The 11,839-nt window shown below is 42.4% G+C and overlaps 1 protein-coding gene across 1 annotated transcript; it reads right to left on the bottom strand.

Moving 5' to 3' along the window:
• Positions 1-8,900: 8,900 nt before the first annotated feature.
• On the bottom strand, positions 8,901-10,686 carry LOC124980279 (ectonucleoside triphosphate diphosphohydrolase 5-like). Its single transcript, XM_047545677.1, has one exon. It carries the CDS (start codon positions 10,575-10,577, stop codon positions 9,363-9,365), a length of 1,215 nt encoding a protein of 404 aa, XP_047401633.1. The 5' UTR covers positions 10,578-10,686; the 3' UTR covers positions 8,901-9,362.
• Between the last annotated feature and the right edge of the window lie 1,153 nt (positions 10,687-11,839).

Genomic DNA, 11,839 nt, shown 5'->3' with positions numbered 1-11,839 from the left:
AGGAGGTGGGAGATTACGAGCCTGTTGTCCTGTCACAGTCAACCACAAGACTGGACTATGAGTTTGGGGTCAACCTGGGCCTCCAGTGTCAACTCCTGTCCTTATACAGTAGAAGCCTGTGACACAGAGACTGTAGAAGGACATAAAGGCCACAAACTGCCTGCACATCTGTCAGCCAGGGCTTCCTGCTGGCTAACAGGCACTGTCTTCACATATTCTGCACAGGAGGCAACTGAAGAGTTGCTCAATGAAGTCAGCTCCATATCCTGATTGAGGAGCCAGGGCCAGTAACCAAAATGGGCACCAGCTCAGCTTCAGGGCGAGTGGGCACAGAGGGGACTCCACAGACAACCTAGAGAAGGACAGAGAAGGACCTGGAGCCCAGATAACAGTAAATACCTCACTGCAGGGCTTGGGTGTGGAGGGGCCAAAGTTCAGTTTCCTAAGGAATTGTGACCTCACCTCCTCATCCATCTGCACCTTCCCTTGTCACTATCCACATGTTGGTGGGAATATCAGCAAAATGACACTGACATATTTCACTTCACTTCCTGTGACGACCTGCACTCTGACATTCACCTCATTAAAACTACTGGACCTGTGTTTCCATGTGTCACCTACCCAACCGTCCTTCCATGGACCCACCAGGTCTTACCTAAATCATTAGGTTTAGTAGAGCTGTCTTTTGCCAGAACAGCAGGGCCCTCCTGCTATACCATCCATTTCTCTGCCATGTGCCATCTCAAAGAACACACCCAGGGATCCAAAGGCAGGAGCTGGGCCTCCCTGGGCTGGGCCCCATGCCAGGAGAGAGGCAGTTATCACAGCACTCAAACCTTCAGGCCTGTAGGACCTGGACCTCAGTCCCTCCTGGAGCCATATCACCAGGAACACAGGGAACAATGGCCTCTTGTCTTCATTAGGGACCCTCCCACCCAGGATCATCCTTTTTTCCCATTGCTAGAACTGGATGTACTGTCAAGACTCATGGGCTAATACTCCTAATGAAGGGAGTTACCACTTCTCAGCTTGCAAACAGGACTGAATAAGCTAGTATTCCTGACCTATTCCCTCTGAAGTTCCATGTTGAACTCTGAGAACCACTGTTGTGCTGGGGCTCTCTGGTCCCTCTTCTGGCACTAACCACCAAGTGCCTTGGAGTTTGGTTTGTGCTCCAACTTCTCTGATGGGTCACAGAATGGTTTCTGACATCCTCAGAGGGGAGAGATGGACAAGGAGGTGAATGATACACCTACTCTGTGGGTGGTACAGGCACATTTGCTGGAGAACCTGGAGGAGGCCCTGGACCTGATGTCCTGGATGGTCACCCCTCCCAGGACCCCTCCTTCACCAGCACCAGCTGGACCTTCATCTCCACACAACAGGTCCTCATGTTCAAAAGGTCAGTCCCACCCTCCAGGCACAGTGTGATGTGGTCACTTATACTCTGCAACCTGGGAATGTTCCTGCATCTCTCGATCCTCAGTCTATCCCTCTGAACAGTAGGGGAAACCACAGGGTCAGCCTAGAGGGTTTCTAATGAGTGATTTCCTTGGACACTGCTTACCAGTATTTACTCCCATGGAAAGGTCTGCTGGAGGGGGCTGTGCCTGTTCTTACAGATTATTATCCTCTGTTTCAAGGACATCTTTGCCTCACTCCTCATTTATCCTCTGGACTTGGGCTGAAGACATAAAGATTTGGGACTCTATTGACCTCTGGGTATACACAGAACTGGATTCCATCAAAGCTGATAGAGGGGTTCGGGCCACTCACCCATCTTGGCAGCAGGTGGATGGCATTCCACTCTTTAATGCATAACCTTGAAGCCACCCTAAGTGCAGACACTTTCCTAGGCACTGACCATGAGCCCATGAACACAGTGGACTCGTCAAGGTCGCACATTCACACTAGATATCAGGGCACATAGTTTTAACATTATAGGAGCTGGGACATCCTCCTGGCCACCTCTACATGTGCATGCCTATCAGTGGGACAAGATGACCCAGAGGAGGTGAAGAGTGAATTGGGCAGCCTGTCAGGATGTGAGCTAAAGGCCTAGGGAGGTCTGGGCAGGACAGACCCCACTGTTTCTTCGTTTATCAGACATTTATGGAGCACCAGCCCTGAGACAGTGAGTGCAACGCGCACAGCTGATACCACGTCCCTTTCCTCATGGAACTGACATGCCATTGTGGAGGGAACAGAGAGACACGGTGTCAAGTGTCCCTTAAAAATGGTGGGGTGATCACACTGTTGATCAAGGACTCCCTACAACTGGGTTTCTGCCAGTGCATCCTTGGTTACCAGAGTGGTCTCTGGACTAGGGCTGTCACACTGGGGTGTACATAGGGTGGGACTGGCCTGTCTCTCCAGAGGCCCAGCATTGCAGCCATGCAGGATTGCCTGGGATGGCTGTGAGGGAGAAAGTCCAGGTCTTTCAATCTGCCTCCCACCCACATTCCCCTAGGGCAGTCTCCGCGCTTCTTGGCTCATGTCTGGAACATAGCTGGCTAGGACACTGGTCAACTCAACACACCAGGCCCACATGTGGGACACAAAGCCACCTTTGGGAATTACAGGAGTACCCAGTGTCCATTGAGTCAGAGCCTGAAGGTGAGAGGGCGGGTAGGACCTGTAAGCACATTGGGAAGAGGTAATGGGGCTAAGCACCCCAGAGCAGAGCTTCCAGAAGCTGAGGAAGAGTAGGCAAATCATATGGATAGAATCACGAGTGCTTGCTGGGGACTAAGGGGAGGAGAATGGGGAGGGACCAGATTGAGGAAAATGTGCTGAACTAGACAGTGTTGATAGGAGCACAACATTGAAATTGCACTGAACTAAACCTTTCAAAATGAGTAAAATACAAAATTTAATTTAAAATTAATCATAAGCAAAACAAAAACAACTTAAATAAACAGGGAAATAAATGAAAATGGTAGGAGAGGGGAGGACTGTTCTGGAATGGCTACGTAAGGGCAGAAGAGAATACCAGGTCTGTCAACGCAGACTTGACAAGACCGAGAGACCAGGCACTCCTCAGACCCTAGGATCCCTTCCCCAGCTCTCTTGCCCAACCGCTGCCACTCACCAGGGTTTCAGTGCTGCAAAGTGGCAGTGGAGCTCCAGTGAGCTCATCCACCACACCCCAAGCCACCACCCCCACACTATGTTCCAGGCTCCCAAATCTCCTCACAGCGAGTCCACAAACACTCTGTGCAAACTCAGGTCTGTTGCCAGCCTTGGTCAATCAGCCCTCTGCCCTACTGGCAGGTGCAAGAGTAGATTCATTCTGCTCTTCATTCAAGACCGAGGAAGAGGAGCATCAATACACTCAATCAGCTATGGAGAAAATGAGGCTCAGCTTGAAGCTCAAAATGGAGCTGCATCTGGGGCACTAGGAGACCAATTTCCATGCGTAGAAGGAGATCATCTATGAACAGTTAACATCAAAGAAGAACCCACCCTAAATAAGGTATGGTTTGGGGCAGTTTGCTCTCTGAGCATGCTGCTGCCCCATCTGCCACACCAATGGGTCTAAAGAACCTCATATTATCCATCCCAGGGTCAGGGCTCAAAACTTGGATAGATCTAGTGTCCACAGCCTGATCCAAGGCAATAACACTGGACATATTAGAATCCTTATGTTCAATTGGTGGCATTGTAAAATGGCACACTCACTGCAGAAGACAATATGGATCCTCAAAAAATGAGAATTACCAAGTGAGTCCTCAATTCTACATCTGGGTACATTTCCAAAGAATTTAAAGCAAAGGCTCAAACAGATGTAGTTACATCTATGTTCACAACAGTACACATGTCCATCAAAGGATAAATGAATAAACAAAATGTGATTCATATATACAATAGAATATTATTTGACCTTAAATATTGACATATGCTACAACATGGATGTACCTTGAGGACATTATGCTAAGTGAAATAAGACAGATGCAAGAAGACAAATATTGTATAATTCCATTCATGAGAGGGACCCAGAAGAGTATGCTTCATAGAGACAGAAAGAATGATATTTCCAGGGGCGAGAATAAGGGAATGGAAAATTCTTCTTTAGTGAGTTCACAGTATCAATTAAGGAAATAAAAGGAGTTCTGGAGAGAAATGATAGTGATGGTTGCACCACAAGGTAAATGTACCTAAGGACGTTGAACTGACACTTAAAAATGATTAAAATAAATGTTATGCTACTATATTTTAATATGATAAAAACAATAGATGAGAACTGATGAAGGGGGCAGATTGCATAAACAGATTGAGGGTCAATCTCATAGCTTTTCTGATCACTTTTGGAGGAGAAATGCTTTCCTAGGTTCTGATGTTAAATTCCGTCCCATATAATAACCGAAGTTCAGAATTTGATTTAAAGTTGAGGCTTCATCTTTCCACCTAGAGTTGCTTAGTGTTTCTCTGATCCCTTCAGAGTCAAAGCAGAGGAGGGAGGAAAAAGAAGGGTTCAGGCAAGGTCGACATGATCAGTACTCTCATCAGCAGGCCTCCTACTCTTGATACTCTGGTAGGCTCTTCAGAGACTCCCTCATCACTGAAATTAATGACCTAAAGTTCTCTCTTATTTATTAAGGTAAAATCCACCATCTTAAGCATTTTAAAGTGTACAATTCAGTGGCATACAGTACACTCATGGAGTTATAAAACCATCACCACCACCTGGTCAAGAACATTCTCACCATCCCAAATAGAAACCTCAATCCATTCCACTGTCGTTCACACATCCCACATCCAGCCACGGCTAATCATGAATTTGCTTGCTATTTCTACAGATTTGCCTATTCTGGATATATCATATAAATAAAATCATGCAACGTATGGCCTTTTGTGTCTGGTTTCTTTCACCTTGCATGTTTCCAAGGTTCATCCATGTGGTAGCATATGTCAGAACTTCTTGCTTTTTTTTTTTATTGTATACAAATGGGATACATGTTGTTTCTCTGTTTGTACATGGCGTAAAGGCATACCATTTGTATAATCATAAATTTACATAGGGTAATGTTGTTTGATTCATTCTGTTATTTTTCCCTTCCCCCCCACCCCTCCCACCCCTCTTTTCCCTCTATACAGTCCTTCCTTCCTCCATTCTTGCCCCCCTCCCTAACCCTAACTCTAACCCTAACACTAACCCCTCCCACCCCCCATTATGTGTCATCATCCACTTATTAGCAATATCATTCGTCCTTTGGTTTTTTGAGATTGGCTTATCTCACTTAGCATGACATTCTCCAATTTCATCCATTTGCCTGCAAATACCATAATTTTATCATTCTTTATGGCTGAGTAATATTCCATTGTTTATATATACCACAGTTTCTTTATCCATTCATCAATTGAAGGACATCTAGGTTGGTTCCACAATCTGGCTATTGTGAACTGAGCAGCTATGAACATTGATGTGTCTGTATCTCTGTAATATGCCGATTTTAAGTCCTTTGGGTATAGGCCAAGGAGTGGGATAGCTGGGTCTAATGGTGGTTCCATTCCAAGTTTTCTAAGGAGTCTCCACACTGCTTTCCAGAGTGGCTGTACTAATTTGCAGCCCCACCAGCAATGTATGAGTGTACCTTTCTCCCCACATCCTCGCCAACATCTGTTGTTGCTTGTATTCTTGATAATCGCCATTCTAGTTGGGGTGAGATGGAATCTTAGGGTGGTTTTGATTTGCATTTCTCTTATTACTAGAGATGTTGAACATTTTTCCATATGTTTGTTGATTGCTTGTAGATCTTCTTCTGTGAAGTGTCTATTCATTTCCTTAGCCCATTTGTCGATTGGATTATTTGCATTCTTGGTGTAGTGTTTTTTGAGTTCTTTATAGATTCTGGAGATTAGTGCTCTATCTGAAGTATGATTGGCAAAGATTTTCTCCCACTCTGTAGGCTCTTTCTTTGCATTGCTGATAGTTTCCTTTGCTGAGAGAAAGCTTTTTAGTTTGAATCTATCCCAGTTGTTGATTCTTGCTTTTATTTCTTGTGCTATGGGAGTCCTGTTGAGGAATTCTGGTCCTAAACCAACATGTTGAAGCTCTGGACCTACCTTTTCTTCTATAAGATGCAGGGTCTCTGGTCTGATTCGGAGGTCCTTAATCCATTTTGAGTTTAGTTTCGTGCATGGTGAGAGATATGGGTTTAGTTTCATTCTGTTGCATATAGATTTCCAATTCTCCCAGCACCATTTGTTGAAGAGGCTATCTTTTCTCCATTGCATATTTTTGGCCCCTTTGTCTAGTATGAGAAAATTGTATTTATTTGGGTTTGTGTCCGTGTCCTCTATTCTGTACCATTGATCCACCTTTCTATTTTGGTACCAATACCATGCTGTTTTTGTTACTATTGCTTTGTAATAGAGTTGAAGATCTGGTATTGTGATACCCCCTGCTTCACTCTTTCTGCCAAGGATTGCTTTAGCTATTCTGGGTTTTTTATTCTTCCAGATGAATTTCATAATTGCTTGCTCTATTTCTGTAAGGTACATCATTGGGATTTTAATTGGAATTGCATTGAATCTGTATAGCACTTTTGGTAGTATGGCCATTTTGACAATATTAATTCTTCCTATCCAAGAACATGGGAGATCTTTCCATCTTCTGAGGTTTTCTTTAATTTCTTTCTTTAGTGTTCTGTAGTTCTCATTGTAGAGGTCTTTCACCTCTTTTGTGAGATTGATTCCCAAGTATTTTATTTTTTTCGAGGCTATTGTGAATGGGGTAGTTTTCCTAATTTCTCTTCCTGAAGATTCATCACTTATGTATAAAAATGCCTTAGATTTAAGTGCATTGATCTTATATCCCGCTACTTTACTGAATTCACTTATGAGATATAAAAGTTTTCTGGTGGAATTTCCTGGTTCCTCTAAGTATATAATCATATCATCAGCAAATAGGGATAGTTTGAGTTCTTCTTTTCCTATTCGTATCCCTTTAATTTCTTTGGTCTGTCTAATTGCTCTGGCTAGAGTCTCAAGGACGATATTGAATAGAAGTGGTGAAAGAGGTATCCCTGCCTTGTTCCAGTTTTTAGGGGGAATTCTTTCAGTTTTTCACCATTTAGAATGATATTAGCCATGGGCTTAGCATAGATGGCCTGTACAATGTTAAGGAATGTTCCCACTATCCCTATTTTTTCTAGTGTTTTGCGCATGAAGGGGTGCTGTATTTTATCAAATGCTTTTTCTGCATCTATTGAAGTAATCATGTGATTCTTGACTTTAAGTCTATTGATATGGTGAATGACATTTATTGATTTCCTGATGTTGAACCAACCTTGCATCCCTGGGATGAAACCCACTTGATCGTGGTGCACTATCTTTTTAATATGTTTTTGTATGCGGTTTGCTAAAATTTTGTTGAGAATTTTTGCGTGGATGTTCATTAAGGATATTGGTCTGAAATTTTCTTTCCTCGATGTGTCTCTGTCTGGTTTAGGTTTGAGGGTAATATTGGCTTCATAGAATGAGTTTGGGAGGGTTCCCTCCTCTTCTATTTTATGGAATACTTTGAGAAGTATTGGAATGAGCTCTTCTTTAAAGGTTTTGTAGGACTCGGCTGAGAACCCATCTGGTCCTGGACTTTTCTTTGTTGGTAGGCTTTTGATGACTTCTTCTATTTCATTACTTGAAATTGGTCTATTTAAATTGTGTATGTCCTCCTTGTTCAGTTTAGGCAATTCATATTTCTCTAGAAACCTGTTGATGTCTTCGAAATTTTCTACTTTGTTGGAGTATAGATTTTCAAAATAGCTTCTAATTATGTTTTGTATTTCAGTCGTGTCCATTGTGATATTTCCTTGTTCATTCCGAATTTTAGTGATTTGGGTTTTCTCTCGTCTTCTCTTTGTTAGTGTGGCTAAAGGTTTATCAATTTTGTTTATTTTTTCAAAGAACCAACTATTTATTTTGTCAATTTTTTGTATTGTTTCTTTTGTTTCAATTTCGTTGATTTCAGCTCTGAGTTTAACTATTTCCTGTCTTCTACTACTTTTGGTGTTGGTCTGTTCTTCTTTTTCTAGGGCTTTAAGCTGTAGTGTTAGGTCGTTTATTTGTTGAGTTTTACTTCTTTTATTAAATGCGCTCCATGAAATAAATTTTCCTCTAAGTACTGCTTTCATAGTGTCCCAGAGATTTTGATATGATGTTTCTTTGTTCTCATTTATCTCTAAGAATTTTTTAATTTCCTTCCTAATATCTTCTGTTATCCATTCATCATATAATAGCATATTGTTTAGTCTCCAGGTGTTGGAGTAGTTTCTGTTTTTTACTCTTTCATTTATTTCTAACTTCAATCCATTATGATCTGATAGAATACAAGGTAGTATCTATATCTTCTTGTATTTGCTAACATTAGCTTTGTGGCATAATATATGGTCTATTTTAGAGTAGGATCCATGTGCTGCTGATAAGAAAGTGTATTCGCTCTTGGTTGGATGGTATATTCTATAAATGTCTGTTAAGTCTAAATTATTGATTGTGTTATTGAGATCTATGGTTTCTTTGTTCAATTTTTGTTTGGAAGATCTGTCCAGTGGTGAGAGAGGTGTGTTAAAATCACCTAGTATTATTGTGTTATGGTCTATTTGGTTTCTAAAATTGAGAAGGATTTGTTTGACATACATGGATGAGCCACTGTTTGGGGCATAGATGTTTATGATTTTTTTTTTTTTTAGTTTCTTTTTTCTTTTTTAATTACACATGGAAAGTAAAACCAAGTAATTTTTCTCTCTTTTTTTAGGTGAGGGGCCAGGGCAGACAAGGTTGGAAAAGGCAGGAACAGGACAGTACATAGGGAGGAAAAAAATACTGACAGATAGGTCATGGGATTGTAGTAATCAGCTTAATTTAGCATGTAAGAGGAAAACAAAAATGTTCAAAGGAACAAGGCACTCCAAGGATTAAAATAAGTTTTCTTTGGTTCCCAGGGACCTGTCCCTGAGCTCTTACTCCAAGAATGAGTTCCAAAGTTACTCTTTTTGGCTCACAGGGCTCTCTGTGTCACACAAAGACTCTTGATGATTTGAATTCTAGAGCCATCTATGCCCCCAAATGGTTAGGTAATAGTTCACATTTGACATGTAAAATTAATTCTATCCAAATCTCTAGGCTCAAGGTCAAGATCTGTAATATGAAAGTCCCTCCACCCTGATAGAGCCACCTTCTGCATTCAATCCAGGTTGTCCCCAAACTAGCTCAGAAAATGACCACGTCCTCTCTTCTTCTCCCCTTAAAAAGGTTGTTGGTGAATGCAGGCCTCAGAGGAAATGCTTGGCCTCAGTGGGAGATGCCCAGAGACTGCAACAGGTGAAAGGTGGCCCCCAAGGCCCAGCCCCTCTCTATGTTTTTCACTTTCTTGGTGAGCTGTAAGAGGGTGCTACCTGCAAACCAAAGCCATCCTTTAGCAGAGCAGTGATGTAGCTGAGATCCATGCAGAGGAAAGGACTGCCTGAAGTGAAGTTCTCCAAGTTATCACACACTTCCCTGGCTTTTCGTTCAAAGTCTTCAACTTTTAAAACACCCCCCTTTTCATAATCAATCATGTGGGTTTCAACAGCTCGGTCATAGTAGTAAGAGAAAGCATAGAAGGAGCTTCCTCGGATCTCCTCTGGCTGGTGGAGCTTTCCCTGCACCACTCTTAGCACTTCGTTGTAGCAGGGCTCAAAGCCCATCTCCCCTTCTTGGTTGCCACCATACTGGTATTTTACACCCCCAAAGATCCACTCTGCTTCCAACCATCTTGGTAGACAGGCACTTCGGAAAGTGTGTCCATCAATCCCTTCTGTCTCCAAGGCTCCCAGGGTTGCTAGTCTTGCAGCTTTCAATCCAAATCCCAAGTAACTATGTGTATAGAGCTTATAAGTGCTGTTAAACATCTCAAAGGAAGTGAGGTAGCCCTTAGGGGTTTGTTCCAGGGTTTTCTCAAACTGGGGCAGGAACGTGATTTGGGTGGAGGCTCCCCCCAGGTCCAGAGTCCCCACAGTCTCCTGGCTGTGGCCATGTAGCTGACCTGTTAGGAAGTTCACAGTGACCCAAGCCAATATACCTTCATAGGATCCATCCATGATGCTAACACTGTCGTCTGGGACCAGGAAAGGTGACTTCTTGAAGATCTCCTCCACCTCAAAGAGCAGAGCCTGGGCTTTCTGTTCTGGCAGTAAGCGCAGTCCTGCTGTTGCCTTCAGGACCACTGGGGTCCTTTTCCAGTGACTTCGGGGAATTGAGTCTTTGGCCACCTCTAAGAGTTCCTCAACAGTCTCAGCACCCTGCTTAGGCTGATCTACAAAAGCAGAAAGTCCTGGCTTCACAGAATCAAAGACTTCCCCTTCCAGAACTGGAAGCTGTCCTGGTATTTTCTGCACAAAAGTGTAAACATGAATTCGAGTTCCAGTGCTTCCTGCATCAAACATAATTCCATACAAGGTGCTGGCACTGACATTTATGGGACACATGGAAGACAGGAAGACACCCTCAAACCAAGTTGGCTGGTCTCTGTGGAAGACAGTACTACAAACACAGGATACCACCAGCATGAAAAAGACTGTACCCCAGGAAGTGCCCATACTCTATCCAAGTGTGGTGACTTGAAGTTTTGTTGTGGAAGGAGTGCTGCTCACAGTCCTGTAGTGGTCTTAAAGCACTCACTTCGGTGAACTCTTCTTTTACAGAAAATGGGCTGGTCACACAGATCTACATAGCGCGGGCGCCGCCCTGGCACAGCCGCCCGCCGCCCTCGGCGCGATCTCCCTGTTTATGATTTTTATATCTTGCTGATTTATGCTTCCCTTAAGCAGTATGAAATGTCCTTCTTTATCCCTTCTGACTAACTTTGGCTTGAAGTCCACATTATCTGAAATGAGGATGGATACTCCAGCTTTTTTGCTGAGTCCATGTGCATGGTATGTTTTTCCCCATCCTTTCACCTTTAGTCTATGGGTGTCTCTTTCTATGAGGTGAGTCTCTTGCAGGCAACATATTGTTGGATCTTTCTTTTTAATCCAATCTGCCAGTCTATGTCTTTTGATCGATGAATTCAGGCCATTAACACTCAGGGTTATTATTGAGATATGATTTGTATTCCCGGTCATTTGGTTCATTTTTTAAATTTTATTTATTTATTTATTTATTTTGACACACCTTGGTTCCTCCTTTATTTGACAGTTCCTTTAGGATAATTCCTCCTTTTGCTGATTTGCTTCTTTGTTTTTATCTCTTCCTCATGGAATATTTTACTGAGAATGTTCTGTAATGCTGGCTTTCTTTTTGTAAATTCTTTTAGCTTTTGTTTATCATGGAAGGATTTTATTTCATCGTCAAATTTGAAGGTAAGTTTTGCTGGGTATCAGATTCTTGGTTGGCATCCATTTTCTTTCAGAGCTTGAAAAATGTTGTTCCAAGCCCTTCTAGCTTTTAGGGTCTGGATTGAAAAATCTGCTGATAGCCGTATTGGTTTCCCCCTGAATGTAATTTGTTTCTTTTCTCTCGCGGTCTTTAAAATTCTGTCTTTATTTTGTATGTTAGGTAATTTCATAATAATGTGCCTTGGTGTGGGTCTGTTGTAATTTTGTGTATTTGGAGTCCTATAAGCCTCTTGAACTTGATTTTCCATTTCATTCTTCAGATTTGGGAAATTTTCTGATATTATTTCATTGAATACATTGTTCATTCCTTTGGTTTGTTTTTCTAAGCCTTCCTCAATCCCAATAATTCTCAAATTTGGCCTTTTCATGATATCCCATAGTTCTTGCAGATTCTGTTCATGATTTCTTACCATCTTCTCTGTTTGTTCAACTTTGTTTTCAAGGTTCAGTATTTTGTCTTCAAT

This window comes from Sciurus carolinensis, chromosome 3, assembly GCF_902686445.1.
Source record: "Sciurus carolinensis chromosome 3, mSciCar1.2, whole genome shotgun sequence".
Taxonomy (NCBI): domain Eukaryota; kingdom Metazoa; phylum Chordata; class Mammalia; order Rodentia; family Sciuridae; genus Sciurus; species Sciurus carolinensis.
This window is presented reverse-complemented; position numbering and strand designations above follow the sequence as displayed.

What these genes read in the sequence shown, in the direction of transcription:
- LOC124980279 (XM_047545677.1), bottom strand. Translation starts at nt 10,577, where the DNA reads ATGGGCACTTCCTGGGGTACAGTCTTTTTCATGCTGGTGGTATCCTGT.